The following is a 17,360-nucleotide window of genomic DNA, read 5'->3' as shown; positions in this document are numbered from 1 at the left end:
TTTCAATTCGCAATTGAATGAACCCTTTTTGATGTTTCTAATACAACACTTTCTATAAATTACAACCCCTTCCTTGGGGGTGTGGGGGGTTTGTCATCCTCAAAGACATAATTTCCAGAATTTTCAACTACTTTGAACAAAATGGCTATCTTAAAATTATGATTGAATGTGTTTGAGAAAATAGTGGGCGTGAGAGGAAGGCTGGTGGGGGGGGGGTTCATCCTCAGAGACATAAATTCTGGACCCTTGAACTACGTTGAACAAAATGGATATCTCAAAATTTTGATTGAACATGTTCGGGGAAATGGTGGGGGTCAGAGGGGGTTTGTTGCCCTTCAGTCACTTTCGACTATTTAAAAGGGCACTAGCCTTTTCAATTTCAAGTCAAATGAGCCCTTATTTAACTTTATACAACAACAATTTCTATAAAAACCTTGTAAGCCCCCAGAGCATAACTTACAACCCTTGCCCTGGGGGCTCTGAGGGGGTTATATTCCTCAAAGACCTAATTAACAAAACTTCCAGCTGTGTTTAACAAAATGGATATCTAAAAAATTTTATGGCATATGTTTGGGGAAATGGTGGGCGTGAAAGCGGGGTATTTTACCCTCCAATTACTTTCAACTATTAAAAAGGGCACTAGCCACTTCAATTTTCAATTGAATGAGCTCTTTTTGAAGTTTTTAAGCCAACGCTTTCAACGGGTTTGACATTTGTCATATCCAGTCGAGTAACTTCATCACTTCATCATTCGACAACAGTTTTCTCAAAATTCTTTCTAAAATAGAGATGAAGAAATTTTGGTCGTTATTTCACCATATTCCACAGTTTTAATCATTTATTTCTTACTTGTTGCTTATTCAGAGGGAACTGGTTCTATGAAAAATGGGAATATTTGTGCTTATTTAAACGACAAGATTCTTGAAGAATTAGCCTTTGTATAGAACACAGTCTTTGATTAGTACTATTCATCATCTCCCTCGTCATTTTCATATCTTGAATGTCTCACAAGCTATGAACACCACACCGAAACTCAAAAATTTTTAACCGAAAATTTTGTAATGCATCTCATTTCAAATAACAATAACGTGGGGTCTGCATTCCATATACTAACAGCTTTCTTGGCCATTTGATTTTGGTATTCTCAGAGCCTGACATCTCAGGGATAGGGCGGGAGGAGTATTTAATGATTTTGGAGAATTCTAACATAAGTTCACCACCGATGCCATTTACATTTGTTCAAAAACAAAATTTCTTTACTGGGGAGAATGGTCAGATCGAAAAATTTGATTTTGCTTGAAAAGCGTCTCATTTTCTTATGTTTCAAAGTTATATTTTCAGCATTGTTTCATTCACTACAAGAAGGAGGCTGAAGGTCAGCAGTGGATGTAGCTCTGGGGCGCTATTGCAAGTACTTATTTATTTAAATTTGCTATAGGCTCAGCATTCAAAATTATCATAAGGATTCACGAGACGACTAACTTCCTTTCCGACCGAAATTTCCGGAATAGTAAGAATAAAACATATTAGAATATATTAGGACATATTAAAATAAAACATCTTGCATAATAGTGGCAGTAAATTACTCACTGAATTTGTCCAATATGCAGGGGTAACTGCTCAAATTGCAAACGGGGTAACCATTGTCAACTAGAAGAAATTTAGAAAGAAGAATAAAATAGAAGAGCAACACTGCTTTTTTGAAGGTCAAAAGTAAGAGTTAATTAAGAGCTAATTAGTTAAGAGCTAATTAGCTTAAGAGTTAATTAAGAGTCAATTAGTTTAAAAAGCTTAAGAGTTAATTAGTGCATCTTTTGGCAAAAGAAAAAATTCATTTTTCTAGCTTAAAAATATCCGTTTTCACAAAAATATCGGTTTTTGAATAGCCCTAAAGCCAAGACCTAAAAGAACCAGGATAGTACTTATATCAGGGTAAAGCAGCTTCTAAGTCCAGTATGCCTTTTAAATTACAATTTATAGACTTAAAGTATACAAAGTACATAAAAACTTAAATTATATAAGTCTATGGAGAACTTAGAGTAACTCTTAATTAATGGAAATTGTTCAGCTGACCCAGCAAAACTCATGTTATATTTTTATTTTCATAGTGTTGCTTTTTAACACCAGTATGTATCATTCTTAAGCTACCTGTATTTGTATAGCTTCATTGACTACCTTCTTTACCTGAGCCATGTTGAGTTACCCTTCTTATTGATTGCTTGGAACACATTATTGGCACAATTGTACATATACTTGGCACACTGTTTTAACACCGGTATTTATCATTCTTATGCTACCTGTATTTGCATATAAGCTTCATTGACTACTTTTTTTTTATCTTAGCCACGGTGAGGTACCCTTCTTATCGAATACCTGAGACATATTATTGGCACATTTGTAGATATTCTTGGTGCAAATTTTCAACACTAGTCTGTATCATTCCTAAGCTACCTGTATTTGCATGTAAGGTTCATTGACTACTTTCTTTACCTGAGACACGCTGAGCTACCCTTCTTATTGAATACCTGAGCCACAATATTGGCACATTTGTAGGTTTACTTGGTGTACTTTTTTAACACTAGTATTTTTATTCATTGTTAAGATTCCTATATTTGTATATATAATTCGTTGATTACCTACTTTACCTCAACCACGCTGAGCCACCCTTCTTATCAAACACCTGGGCCATATTATTGACTCACTTGAAGACATACTTGGGAACTTTTTCTTATAACCAGTATGTATAACTCTTAATATACCTATATTTGCATAGAGGCCTCTACCTGTATTTTCATGTAGGCTTCATTTGACTACCCTTTTTACCTATCCCACGCTCAACTACCCTTCCTATCGAATACCTGAGCCACATTATTGGTACATTTATTGATATACTTGGTGAACTTTTTTAAAACCAGTATGTATTATTCTTAAGCTAACTGTATTTACTTATAGGCTTCATTGACTACCTACCTTGCCTGTGCTACGCTGAGCTACCCTTCTTATCTAACACCTGAGCCACATTATTCATACACTTATAGATAAATGAAAATTACGACTCACAACAATTTAACTAGTATTTAGTTTGAAGAGTTAAGCTCTGATCACTTTCGAGAATTATGCTATTAGAACAAAGTTTTAAGCCATAATTTTGTTTAAATTAGAAAATATAAATTAGAATTAGACATTAGAAAAGATGGCTAGAAAGAAATTTGTAAACATGTTAAACGATACAAAGATGTAGTAACAGTAAGTAAAAAGTTTTGCCCTACTGACTCTCTTCCCTGTGAATGAGGTATATCTCTTCAGAGACGAAACAAATTTGTGATTAAAATAAAATAGTGTGATCTATGATCATAAGAAGGTCCCAAACATTATTAGACACTAATGTCCTTAGGCATTTTTTCTATTTTGGAGAATATTCTTTTTTTAAATTAGAAAATCTAAATTCTTGCTTTGATACAGATACGGTACGGCAAGGTTCGACTGCTTACGATAGGCTTCGGTGAACTTAGTTTTCAAGTTCTGCAAAGTAACATCAGTAACGCTATCAGGAACGGAACGGGCTATTCCGTAATGCATTGGAACTTAAGTTGTGGTCTTAGCGATTGGTCCTTAGATTTCATAGCATTAGCTACAACTGTAGCTTTATTTTTATCAATTGTGACGAGACGCCAAGTATCCTATCCCGGTGTAAGCTCAGTTATCGCCAACTTAGAGTCACCACAAGTAGACTAAGAGGTTCCATTTCTATGGCCCCTCCGTACCAAACAGGTTTTTCCGGTAGGTAAACATTTCTACAGGTCATTACACTCTTTCAAAGAGACGGGTTTTCTATTGTGACATCGATTTTTTGGAGGTCAAACTCATGGATACATGTTTATTTTATTTTTTTTTTTTAAAACTGGTATTTTTTCAATGAAGTCCATAGCACTTTGCAGAAACCCGTGAATGTAGGACTGAAAGTCCAATTACTAATCAAGTTAGTGTGACCGCCATTTTTGATCTGGTTAAGTGGGTATAATCTAGATTAGTTTGTTATTGCGAGAGAATTACTCAATTTACATCTTAGTGTTAACTGGGCAATGACTAAAGGAACATTTGAAGGTGGAGAAAAAAAAGGGGTAATTAGTGATTGGATAATTTTAACAAGAAATGACTGAAAAGTGTTTTGGAGGAGATGGAATGAATGTGTACTGTATAATACACAAGTGATGATTTGCACAGTGTTGTCAATTTTAAATAGTTTAGAAATAAAAAAATTAACAAGAAATGGCTGAAAAGTGTTTTGAGGGAGTTAAGTTGCACGAGGGTTGACTTGCACGAGGGTTCAGTTACATACGGATTCAGTTACACGGGGATTAGTTAAATGGGATCGAGTAGCACGGAGGTTCAGTTGTACGGGGTTTCGGTTATACAGGGGTTCAGTTACATGGGGTCGGTGGTCGTTATAATACACAAGTTCCATTTGAACAGTGTTGTGAGGTCCCCTACCACACCCCCAAAGGGCTCCGATCCCCCCACCCCAACCCATGTATTAGCGAAGTTACTCTGTGGTCGTTATAATACACAAGTTCCATTTGAACAGTGTTGTGAGGTCTATTACCACAACCCCAAAGGGCTCCTATGCCCCCCCCCCCCCAACCCCGAGGGAAACCCCGGTCCTCAAAGGTTCTCTGGGCTCCCAAAGGGCACCGGGCACTCCAATGGCTCTGAGCCTCCATTATAATACTTTTTAAGGCTTTATTATATCTTTTCAGAAACTCTAGTTTTTTGCAAGAAGATTATGGAAAATACAATTCTCTGGTTCAAATGTGAAACTTAAGTTCATTTTTGGATCGAAAAAATAAACTATTTCCGTAAAATCTGAGCTAATAAGAGTTTTTGACTGTAAACTCTAGTTTGTTGAAAGAAAATTAAATGAACCCTACAGTAGGATGTCCGCTACTATCCTAAGCTTCAGCGCACATAACCTCTTCTAAATTAACCTTAAAAAATGAAACTATCTTTTTTATCATGAATTGTTTAGCCTGTAGACCTATTCCTGAAAGTTTCATTTTCCTAACCTAACACCTTTCCAAGGTAGCCAAAAGTAGCTAAATTAACCTTAAGAAATGAAACTATCTTTTTTTTTATAATGAACTGTTTAGCCTGTAGACTCATTCCTGAAAGTTTCATTTTCCTAGCCTAACCCCTTTCCAAGATAGCCAAAAGTATCTAAAGTAGAATTGGTAATGTTCTATCAGCTGTAAGCCACGCAAGATAGATGATAAAAGAAACTAGTCAAACAGTTCCTCTCAACGGTGAAATGGATTGCAAACAGTGGTTTCTAATTAACCGAGTCAGACTCCAAACGAGCAGAAATTAACATAAGTTGGACGCAAAACCCCTATGCCTTCCCAAGACCAGAACAAAATTTGCACTTTACTGAAAAATATAACTGAATGTGCATTGTCAGTTTATTCCTAAGCTAACCCCTTTCCAAGATAGCCAACAGTAGCTAAAGTAGAATTGGTAATGTTCTATCAGCTGTAAGCTAAAAAAAAACAAAAAAAAACAAAAAAAAAACAATGGAATTATTTACTGATCTTCAGTTGTTGTGATTTTAAAAGTTCTGCTTTTGTTTCAGCCACTCGTGTAACCCCCCTCCCAAAAAAAACAAAAAAATTCAGACAATAAAGTTCAGACTAACTAGAATTTTTTAAAACTGAAGTGGAAAATTTGATATTATTTTGGGAAAATAGAATTGGTAAATAACCTATTTCATTCTCATTGAGAAAACTCAGAATGGAAGTTGAACTTTTTAGTCTTCACGATTTTATTGTATTAACGAGTAGTTTTGTAAACGCTTAATACCCACAAGCATATGCGGGTCAAATTTCATCTTAAAGTGCCAATGTATCTGATAGAATAATTTAAGTCTTATGATCAATTTCATAAAACCTATAATTTTCACCTTTTTCTCCATTAAGTATCAATTACTTCAAGAAATTAATTCCACATTTTTGAAGATAGGAGCTTGAAACTTCCGAAGTAGGGATATTGGTTTTTAGAGTTTCGGTTACTATTGAGTCGTGTCGCTCAACGTCACCTATGAAAAGATTCTTTTAAAAGAAACACTTCAAATTGAAAAAAGAAACCATAAGCAAATAATCTTAACAAAGTTTAATATCTTCCAAAAGAAACTTAAAAAGTAAACAAATTCAACCCATTTCTCACTGGCAAATTCCTACAACATTTTTGGGTATAAGAAAAATATAATTTCCCATTCATGTTAAACTTTGATTGAACAAATATTAGACAAATCTACTTCACTTATACAAGTAGAATTATCTGGCAAGATTTCTGTTTCAAGAGGTTTATCCGATATTGGAATACGGTTTTTTAGAATGTGCCATTGAAGATGTATCGCTTGTGGAACTGATTTTTAGCCTCAGCTTCTTTACAGGGCTTCTGTCTTCTTCATTACCACCTGTCTTTCCTTTTTCAACCGACCACTTCGTTTCCGTAGCCTCAGAGTTTCTAAGTTTTCTTGTCAGCTTTTGCTGGGTTTTCTAGGTTTTGTTTTCTAATTTTACTATAAGTGCTTCATCTTTCACATCAAGTGGAATTTCCGAAACTCTTCCAGATGTTGACAAGAACTTGTTGTTTTTGTTTTTAATTTGTGTGCGAATGACCTTTGTCTTATCTTTAATGTATGTCAGACAAGTTTGTTTCTTTTTCAGGCTAGAAAACTTGGGGGAATGTGTATCACTTCCATTACTTAAAGAACCATATTCTACTCTTTGCTTTTTCTTCTTTGGTTCGCTTATTTCACATTTGGAATGAAAGTCCAATTCGTCATAACGAGGATGTAAAGATCCTGATGCTAGCAGAGCACAGGACTTTAACTCTACTTCAATTGTCTCCGAATTCCAGGTATTTCAGCGAGGCTAATGAAACATCTTTCTGTCATTTTTTATTTCCTGAAATGGAAATTAAATTTAAGTTAATAAAGATTGTTAACTTTAAGAGCAGCAGTTTATATCCCTACTGACTTCCCTTCATGGCAGATAAAAGTAAGGAGCGACTAGTTTTTTTTGGAGTTGAGTTGCACGAGGGTTGACTTGCACGAGGGTTCAGTTACATGCGGATTCAGTTACACGGGGATTAGTTAAATGGCATTATTATATCTTTTCAGAACAAATTATTATTTTAGAGAATTATTTCGGTAAAACAGTTAGAGATATTTTAAAAGAGGATTTTAGAAGAGGATTTGAGGGTGAAACTCTGTGATCGTTATAATACACAAGTTCCATTTGAACAGCGTGGTGAGGTCCCTTACCACAACCCCAAAGGGTTCCGTTCCCTCCACCCCAACCCCGAAGGAAGCCCCCGGTCCTCAAAGGTTCTCTGGGCTCCCAAAGGGTCCCCCGGCGCCCCAAAGACTCCTGAGCCTCCATTATAATACTTTTTAAGGCTTTATTATATCATTTCTATTTTTTTGATAACTTGATAGGTGATTTGAATAAAAGGAATTCAAATATTTTGTCTATGAAATAGAAGCTTACTCAATTTGCTAAAAGATATTCCATTTTGCACAACTCTGATCTGATTGAATTGTCACCGACAATGAGATTTAATCACTGCTAAGCCTATTGTTACTGTGAGAGAGTTACCCGATTTACAGCTTAAAGTTAACTGACAAGAATTTGGTAACAAAAAATGTGCAGTTTCTATAAAAATGACTGAATTACAAAATCAAAATTAAATTGCATTTACTACTTTTCATTTAAACTAATGCAGCTTCAATAAAAAATTTGAAATTATTTCGTTTAAACAATTGCAGTTTCTATAAAAATGACTGAACTACAAAATCAAAATTAAATTGCATTTACTACTTTTCGTTTAAACTAATGCAGTTTCTATAAAAAATTTGAAATTATCTCCTTTAAACTATTGAAGTTTCTATAAAGTTAAGTTAAAAAACTGCTCACCAAGTTTAGCGAAATAAAAGTTTCTATTTGCAGCATTCCCCATTCATCTTCCAAATTGTAAGAAGGAACTGAATGTATATCATCCCATTCTGAAGGTATTTCATACTGTACCTATAAGTCTCGCTCTTCTTATCAGATTCAAACGCTTAATATCTCAAGAATATGCGAGTCAAATTTCACCTTAAAGCCCCAACGTATCTGATGAAGTAGTTTAAGTCTTAGGATCAATTTCATAGGAACACTCGAATTAAAAATAGGACGTTAGCCCAATAAGTTTTATCAAATAGTTCATAGTGTTAAATTGTAATGAAGGAGCGACTTCGCTCAATTGTAACCAAAACTCAAAAATGGAATTTTGATAACAATTTACAAGAATTGGGTTTTTATGCAGATTGCAAATATATAAATTTCATTACGTTTAATATCTAGCCACCAAATGCTCCAAGCCTCAGAAGAAAAAGGGATTTTGAAAACAGGGAGCCTGATTTTCGAAAAAAGGGAGAAACACCCCCAAAAAAGTCAATAAATCTAAATGTAAATCAGACCTTCAGATTCAGCGGTGTTGTTCCTTACGCGATAGACTTTCACCTTAAAGCCCCAACGTATCTGATGAAGTAATTTAAGTCTTAGGATCAATTTCATAGGAACACTCAAATTAAAAATAGGACGTTAGCCCAATAAATTTTATCAAATAGTTCATAGTGTTAAATTGTAATGAAGGAGCGACTTAGCTCAATTGTAACCAAAACTCAAAAATGAAATTTTGATAACAATTGACAAGAATTGGGTTTTTATGCAGATTTCAAATATATAAATTTCATTACGTTTATTATCTAGCCACCAAATGCTCCAAGCCTCAGAAGAAAAAGGGATTTTGAAAACAGGGAGCCTGATTTTCGAAAAAGGGGGAAACACCCCCCAAAAAGTCAATAAATCTGAATGTAAATCAGACCTTCAGATTCAGCGGTGTTTTTTATAGAAACTGCATTAGTTTAAACGAAAAGTAGTAAATGCAATTTAATTTTGATTTTTTTTTTCACAACCCACAAGAGGACATTTTTCAACTAAAAGTAAAGAGCTACTAGACTAAATCAAACATGAGGTGAAATAATAACTAATAATTATTCAAACTTAAATTTTCTGTAAAGCTATGTCTAGCGATAAACTTATTAGAGCACAAGTGATGATTTGCACAGTGTTGTCAATTTTAAATAGTTTAGAAATAAAAAAAATTAACAAGAAATGGCTGAAAAGTGTTTTGAGGGAGTTGAGTTGCACGAGGGTTCAGTTACATGCGGATTCAGTTACACGGGGGTTAGTTAAATGGGGTCGAGTAGCACGGAGGTTCAGTTGTACAGGGTTTCGGTTATACAGGGGTTCAGTTACATGGGGGGTTCAGTTGTACGGGGGTTCGGTTATACCGGGGTTCAGGTACACGGGGGGGTCAGTTATTTTTTCAGATTTTGTGGGTTTTCGCAAGAAAATAACTGGTCTTTTAGCAAACTTAGACATAGCTACTTGAAACTCTGCATAAATATCTTCATTTTTAATCTAATTGCATAGCTACTAAAGGAACATTGAACATTTTTTCTGATTTTGTGTGACCACCCGGCACCCCAAAGACTCCTGAGCCTCCATTATAATACTTTTTAAGGCTTTATTATATATTTTCAGAACAAATTATTATTTTAGGGAATTATTTCGGTGAAACAGTTAGAGACATTTGAACGGTGTTGTGAGGTCCCTTACCACAACCCCAAAGGGCTCTGATCCCCCCACACCAACCCCCAAGGCAGCCCCCGGCCAGCAAAGGTTCTCTCGACCCTCAAAGGACCCCGGCGCCCCGATGCTTCCTGAAACCCCCATTATAATACTTTTTGAGGCTTTATTATATCTTTTCAGAACAAATTATTATTTTAGGGAATTATTTCGGTGAAACTGTTAGAGACATTTTAAGAGATGATTTTAGAAAAGGACTTGAGGGTGAAACTCTGTGGTCGTTACAATACACAAGTTCCATTTGAACGGTGTTTTGAGGTCCCTTAACGAACTGTAAGTAAGGAGCGACACGACTCAATAGTAACCGAAACTCTAAAAACCAATATCCCTACTTCGGAAGTTTAGGTGTATGATTAGGTTAGGTTAGGTTAGATTAAGTTAGGTTAGGTTAAGTTAGGTTAGGCTAGGTTAGCCTACGGCCGCGCGCGTACGGAGGCTAACCTAGCCTAACCTAACTTAACATAACCTAACTTAATCTAACCTATCCTAACCTAATCATACACCTAAACTTCCGAAGTAGGGATATTGGTTTTTAGAGTTTCGGTTACTATTGAGTCGTGTCGCTCCTTACTTACAGTTCGTTAAGGGACCTCACAACACCGTTCAAATGGAACTTGTGTATTATAACGACCACAGAGTTTCACCCTCAAGTCCTTTTCTAAAATCATCTCTTAAAATGTCTCTAACAGTTTCACCGAAATAATTCCCTAAAATAATAATTTGTTCTGAAAAGATATAATAAAGCCTTAAAAAGTATTATAATGGGGGTCTCAGGAAGCATCGGGGCGCCGGGGGTCCTTTGGGGGTCCAGAGAACCTTTGCTGTCCGGGGCTTCCTTCGGGGTTGGTGTGGGGGATCAGAGCCCTTTGGGGTTGTGGTAAGGGACCTCACAACACCGTTCAAATGTCTCTAACTGTTTCACCGAAATAATTCCCTAAAATAATAATTTGTTTTGAAAAGATATAATAAAGCCTTAAAAAGTATTATAATGGAGGCTCAGGAGTCTTTGGGGTGCTGAGTGGTCACACAAAATCAGAAAAAATGTTCAATGTTCCTTTAGTAGCTATGCAATTAGATTAAAAATGAAGATATTTATGCAGAGTTTCAGGTAGCTATGGCTAAGTTTGCTAAAAGACCAGTTATTTTCTTGCGAAAACACACAAAATCAGAAAAAATAACTGAACCCCCAGTGTAACTGAACCCCTGTATAACCGAAACCCCGTACAACTGAACCCCCCATGTAACTGAACCCCTGTATAACCGAAACCCTGTACAACTGAACCTCCGCGCTACTCGACCCCATTTAACTAATCCCCGTGTAACTGAATCCGCATGTAACTGAACCCTCGTGCAACTCAACTCCCTCAAAACACTTTTCAGCCATTTCTTGTTAATTTTTTTTATTTCTAAACTATTTAAAATTGACAACACTGTGCAAATCATCACTTGTGCTCTAATAAGTTTATCGCTAGACATAGCTTTACAGAAAATTTAAGTTTGAACAATTATTCGTTATTATTTCACCTCATGTTTGATTTAGTCTAGTAGCTCTTTACTTTTAGTTGAAAAATGTCCTCTTGTGGGTTGTGGAAAAAAAACAAAAAATCAAAATTAAATTCCATTTACTACTTTTCGTTTAAACTAATGCAGTTTCTATAAAAAACACCGCTGAATCTGAAGGTCTGATTTACATTAAGATTTATTGAATTTCTGGGGGTGTGTTTCTCCCTTTTTCGAAAATCAGGCTCCCTGTTTTCAAAATCACATTTTCTTTTGAGGCTTGGAGCCTTTGGTGGCTAGATATTAAAAATAATGAAATTTGTATATGTGAAATCCGCATAAAAATCCAAAACCTATTAATTGCTATCAAAATTCTATTTTTGAGTTTTGGTTACAATTGAGCTTACTCGCTCCTTCATTACAATTTAACACTATGAACAATTTGATAAAAATTATTGGGCTAACGTCCTATTTTTAATTCGAGTGTTCCTATGAAATTGATCCTAAGAGTTAAATTACTTCATCAGATACGTTGGGGCTTTAAGGTGAAAGTCTATCGCGTAAGGAACAACACCGCTGAATCTGAAGGTCTGATTTACATTCAGATTTTTTGACTTTTTGGGCGGTGTTTCTCCCTTTTTTCGAAAATCAGGCTCCCTGTTTTCAAAATCGCTTTTTCTTCTGAGGCTTGGAGCATTTGGTGGCTAGATATTAAACGTAATGAAATTTATATAATTGCAATCTGCATAAAAACCCAATTCCTGTCAATTGTTATCAAAATTCCATTTTTGAGTTTTGGTTACAATTTAGCTAAGTCGCTCCTTCATTACAATTTAACACTATGAACTATTTGATAAAACTTAATGGGCTAACGTCCTATTTTTAATTCGAGTGTTCCTATGAAATTGATCCTAAGACTTAAATTACTTCATCAGATACGTTGGGGCTTTAAGGTGAAATTTGACTCGCATATTCTTGAGATATTAAGCGTTTGAATCTGATAAGAAGAGCGAGACTTATAGGTATAGTATGAAATACCTTCACAATGGGATGATATACATTCAGTTCCTTCTTACAATTTGGAAGATGAATGGGGAATGCTGCAAATAGACGCTTCTATTTCGCTAAACTTGGTGAGCAGTTTTTTAACTTAACTTTATAGAAACTTCAATAGTTTAAACGAGATAATTTCAAATTTTTTATAGAAACTGCATTAGTTTAAACGAAAAGTAGTAAATGCAATTTAATTTTGATTTTGTAGTTCAGTCATTTTTATAGAAACTGCAATAGTTTAAACGAAATAATTTCAATTTTTTTATTGAAGCTGCATTAGTTTAAATGAAAAGTAGTAAATGCAATTTAATTTTGATTTTGTAATTCAGTCATTTTTATAGATACTGCACATTTTTTGTTACCAAATTCTTGTCAGTTAACACTAAGCTGTAAATCGGGCAACTCTCTCACAGTAACAATAGGCTTAGCAGTGATTAAATCTCATTGTCGGTGACAATTCAATCAGATCAGAGTTGTGCAAAATGGAATATCTTTTTGCAAATTGAATAAGCTTCTATTTCATAGACAAAATATTTGAATTCCTTTTATTCAAATCACCTATCAAGTTATCAAAAAAATAGAAATGATATAATAAAGCCTTAAAAAGTATTATAATGGAGGCTCAGGAGTCTTTGGGGCGCCGGAGGACCCTTTGGGAGCCCAGAAAACCTTTGAGGACCGGGGGCTTCCTTCGGGGTTGGGGTGGAGGGATCGGAACCCTTTGGAGTTGTGGTAAGGGACCTCACAACGCTGTTCAAATGGAACTTGTGTATTATAACGATCACAGAGTTTCACCCTCAAATCCTCTTCTAAAATCCTCTTTTAAAATATCTCTAACTGTTTCACCGAAATAATTCCCTAAAATAATAATTTGTTCTGAAAAGATCTAATAAAGCCATTTAACTAATCCCCGTGTAACTGAATCCGCATGTAACTGAACCCTCGTGCAAGTCAACCCTCGTGCAACTCAACTCCAAAAAAACTAGTCGCTCCTTACTTTTATCTATCATGAAGGGAAGTCAGTAGGGATATAAACTGCTGCTCTTAAAGTTAACAATCTTTATTAACTTAAATTTAATTTCCATTTCAGGAAATAAAAAATGACAGAAAGATGTTTCATTAGCCTCGCTGAAATACCTGGAATTCGGAGACAATTGAAGTCCTCTACAGTAGTGATAAACAAACTAACAGAAAGTGAGTTAAAGTCCTGTGCTCTGCTAGCATCAGGATCTTTACATCCTCGTTATGACGAATTGGACTTTCATTCCAAGTGTGAAATAAGCGAACCAAAGAAGAAAAAGCAAAGAGTAGAATATGGTTCTTTAAGTAATGGAAGTGATACACATTCCGCCAAGTTTTCTAGCCTGAAAAAGAAACAAACTTGTCTGACATACATTAAAGATAAGACAAATGTCATTCGCACACAAATTAAAAACAAAAACAACAAGTTCTTGTCAACATCTGGAAGAGTTTCGGAAATTCCACCTGATCTGAAAGATGAAGCACTTATAGGAAAAGTAGAAAACAAAACCTAGAAAACCCATCAAAAGCTGACAAGAAAACATAGAAACTCTGAGGCTACGGACACGAAGTGGTCGGTTGAAAAAGGAACGACAGGTGGTAATGAAGAAGACAGAAGCCCTGTAAAGAAGCTGAGGCTAAAAATAAGTTCCACAAGCGATAAATCTTCAATGGCACATTCTAAAAAACCGCATTACAATATTGGATAAACCTCTTGAAACAGAAATCTTGCCAGTTATTTCTACTTGTATAAGTGAAGTAGATTTGTCTAATATTTGTTCAATAAAAGTTTAACATGAATGGGAAATTATATTTTTTTTATACTCAAAAATATCGTAGGAATTTGCCAGTGAGAAACGGGTTGAATTTGTTTACTTTTTAAGTTTCTTTTGGAAGAGATTAAACTTTGTTAAGATTATTTGCTTATGGTTTCTTTTTTCAATTTGAAGTGTTTCCTTTAAAAGAATCTTTTCATAGGTGACGTTGAGCGACACGACTCAATAGCAACCGAAACTCTAAAAACCAATATCCCCACTTCGGAAGTTTCAAGCTCCTATCTGCAAAAATGTGGAATTAATTTCTTGAAGTAATTGATACTTAATGAAGAAAAAGGTGAAAATTATAGGTTTTATGAAATTGATCATAAGATTTAAATTATTCTATCAGATACATTGGCACTTTAAGATGAAATTTGACCCGCGTATGCTTGTGGGTATTAAGCGTTTACAAAGCTACTCGTTAATACAATAAAATCGTAAAGACTAAAAAGTTCAACTTCCATTCTAAATTTTCTCAATGAAAATGAAATAAGTTATTGATCAATTCTATTTTCCCAAAATAATATCAAATTTTCCACTTCAGTTTAAAAAAATTCTGGTTAGTCTGAACTTGATTGTCTGAAAAGTTTTTTTTTTTGGGGGGGGGGGATACACGATTGGCTGAAACAAAAGCAGAACTTTTAAAATCACAACAACTGAAGATCAGTAAATAATTCCATTGTTTTTTTTGTTTTTTTTAGCTTAAAGCTGATAGAACATTACCAATTCTACTTTAGCTACTTTTGGCCATCGTGGAAAGGGGTTAGCTTAGGAATAAACTGACAATGCACATTCAGTTATATTTTTCAGTAAAGTGCAAATTTTGTTCTGGTCTTGGGAAGGCATAGAGGTTTCGCGCCCAACTAATGTTAATTTCTGCTCGTTTTGAGTCTGACTGGGTTAATTACAAACCACTGTTTGGAATCCATTTCTCCGTTGAGAGGAACTGTTTGACTAGTTTCTTTTATCATCTATCTTGCGTGGCTTACAGCTGATAGAACATTACCAATTCTACTTTAAATACTTTTGGCTATCTTGGAAAGGGGTTAGGCTAGGAAAATGAAACTTTCAGGAATGAGTCTACAGGCTAAACAGTTCATGATTAAAAAAAAAGATAGTTTCATTTTTTAAGGTTAATTTAGGTACTTTTGGCTATCTTGGAAAGGGGTTAGGTTAGGAAAATGAAACTTTCAGGAATGGGTCTACAGGCTAAACAATTCATGATAAAAAAGATAGTTTAATTTTTTAAGGTTAATTTAGAAGAGGTTATGTGCGCTGAAGCTTAGGATAGTAGCGAACATCCTACTGTAGGGTTCATTTAATTTTCTTTCAACAAACTAGAGTTTACAGTCAACAACCCTTATTAGCTCAGATTCTACGTAAATATTTTATTTTTTTGATCCAAAAATGAACTTATGTTTCACATGTAAACCAGAGAATTGTATTTTCCACAATCTTCTAGCAAAAAACTAGAGTTTCTGAAAATATATAATCAAACCTTCATAAGTATCATAATGGAGGCTCAGAGCCATGGGAACGCCGGGTGCCCTTTGGAAGCCCAGAGAACCTTTGAGGACCGGGGGTTTCCCTCGGGGTTGGGGTGGGGGGGGATAGGAGCCCTTTGGGGTTGTGGTAATAGACCTCACAACACTGTTCAAATGGAACTTGTGTATTATAACGACCACAGAGTAACTTCGCTAATCCTTGGGTTGGGGGGGGGGGATCGGCGGCCTGGGGGGGTGGGGTAGGGGACCTCACAACACTGTTCAAATGGAACTTGTGTATTATAACGACCACCGACCCCATGTAACTGAACCCCTGTATAACCGAAACCCCGTACAACTAAACCTCCGTGCTACTCGATCCCATTTAACTAATCCCTATGTAGCTGAATCCGTATGTAACTGAACCCTCGTGCAAGTCAACCCTCGTGCAACTCAACTCCCTCAAAACACTTTTCAGCCATTTCTTGTTATTTTTTTTTATTTCTAAACTATTTAAAATTGACAACACTGTGCAAATCATCACTTGTGTATTATACAATACACATTCATTCCATCTCATCCAAAACACTTTTCGGTCATTTCTTGTTAAAATTATCCAATCACTAATTACCCCTTTTTTTTCTCCACCTTCAAATGTTCCTTTAGTCATTGCCCAGTTAACACTAAGATGTAAATTGAGTAATCCTCTCGCAATAACAAACCAATCCAGATTATACCCACTTAACCAGATCAAAAATGGCGGTCATACTAACTTGATTAGTAATTGGACTTTCAGTCCTACATTCACGGGTTTCTGCAAAGTGCTATGGACTTCATTTAAAAAATACCAGTTAAAAAAAAAAAAAAAAAATAAACATGTATCCATGAGTTTGACCTCCAAAAAATCGATGTCACAATAGAAAACCCGTCTCTTTGAAAGGTGTAATGACCTGTAGAAATGTTTACCTACCGGAAAAACCTGTTTGGTACGGAGGGGCCATAGAAATGGTACCTCTTACTCTACTACCACACAACTTATCCATAAATTTATTTGCGATTTTTGGGTTTACTGAGCTCTAGGTGTTTTTTTTATGTTTTGAAATAAGAGGGGCTGGGTGACTCTCTGGGAGCTCTGCTGGTGAGAAGTTGTGCTGCGATAGGACGTAATTATCAACTTCGACACAAAGTTCGTTAAATTGGTACTTGAAACTTAGTACGTCGTCAGGCTCGTAGAGCATGCAGCGCGGCAGCGGTATATTCTTTTCATTGCACTTTTCAAGAATTTTCAGAATGTTCAGATAACTAACTGCAGCCTTCTGTCGGTCACTTAGGTGGTACGAGCAGTTTGCGATAGTCCACAATACTTTCTTTGCCTCTAATAACGCATTATTGCTGAAAACGGTCGTACCAGTTTTCGCGATTTTTGCGTGAATATTCCCCGCGGTGGGGTCGCAGTACAAAAAAAATATCAGAACGACCATACAATCTGTTTGCCCTGCATTTACAACACATATATTCACGACTCCAGTGAAGAAAAATGAGTGGCAAAGCCGCCGGAATCCCGGTAATGAGCAATAATTGTATATATATTTATGTATGTATTTATGCATGTTTTCTCGAAAACGGCTTAATATTTCTTAGGATAATTAGTATCTTGGAATAAACCCGCATAGAAAAACGATCTAGATAAGAGATAGGTCAAAAGTCTGAGAAGAATCGTTAAGAGCCTTAGT

General features: G+C 35.5%; 1 protein-coding gene across 1 annotated transcript in view; it reads right to left on the bottom strand.

Moving 5' to 3' along the window:
* LOC148942299 (pickpocket protein 28-like) overlaps positions 1-17,360 on the bottom strand; it is a 332,270-nt gene that overhangs the window by 59,130 nt on the left and 255,780 nt on the right. Inside the window, exon 7 of the mRNA XM_089103282.1 lies at positions 1,591-1,650. Coding sequence (XP_088959408.1) covers positions 1,591-1,650 — 60 coding nt within the window. The remainder of the gene's footprint in view (positions 1-1,590; positions 1,651-17,360) is intronic.

This window comes from Artemia sp. Qi Xiang Cuo, chromosome 17 (genome assembly GCF_049724085.1).
Source record: "Artemia sp. Qi Xiang Cuo chromosome 17, ASM4972408v1, whole genome shotgun sequence".
Taxonomy (NCBI): domain Eukaryota; kingdom Metazoa; phylum Arthropoda; class Branchiopoda; order Anostraca; family Artemiidae; genus Artemia; species Artemia sp. Qi Xiang Cuo.
Note: the sequence above shows the minus strand (reverse complement) of the source record. Positions and strands in the feature narration are given on the sequence as shown.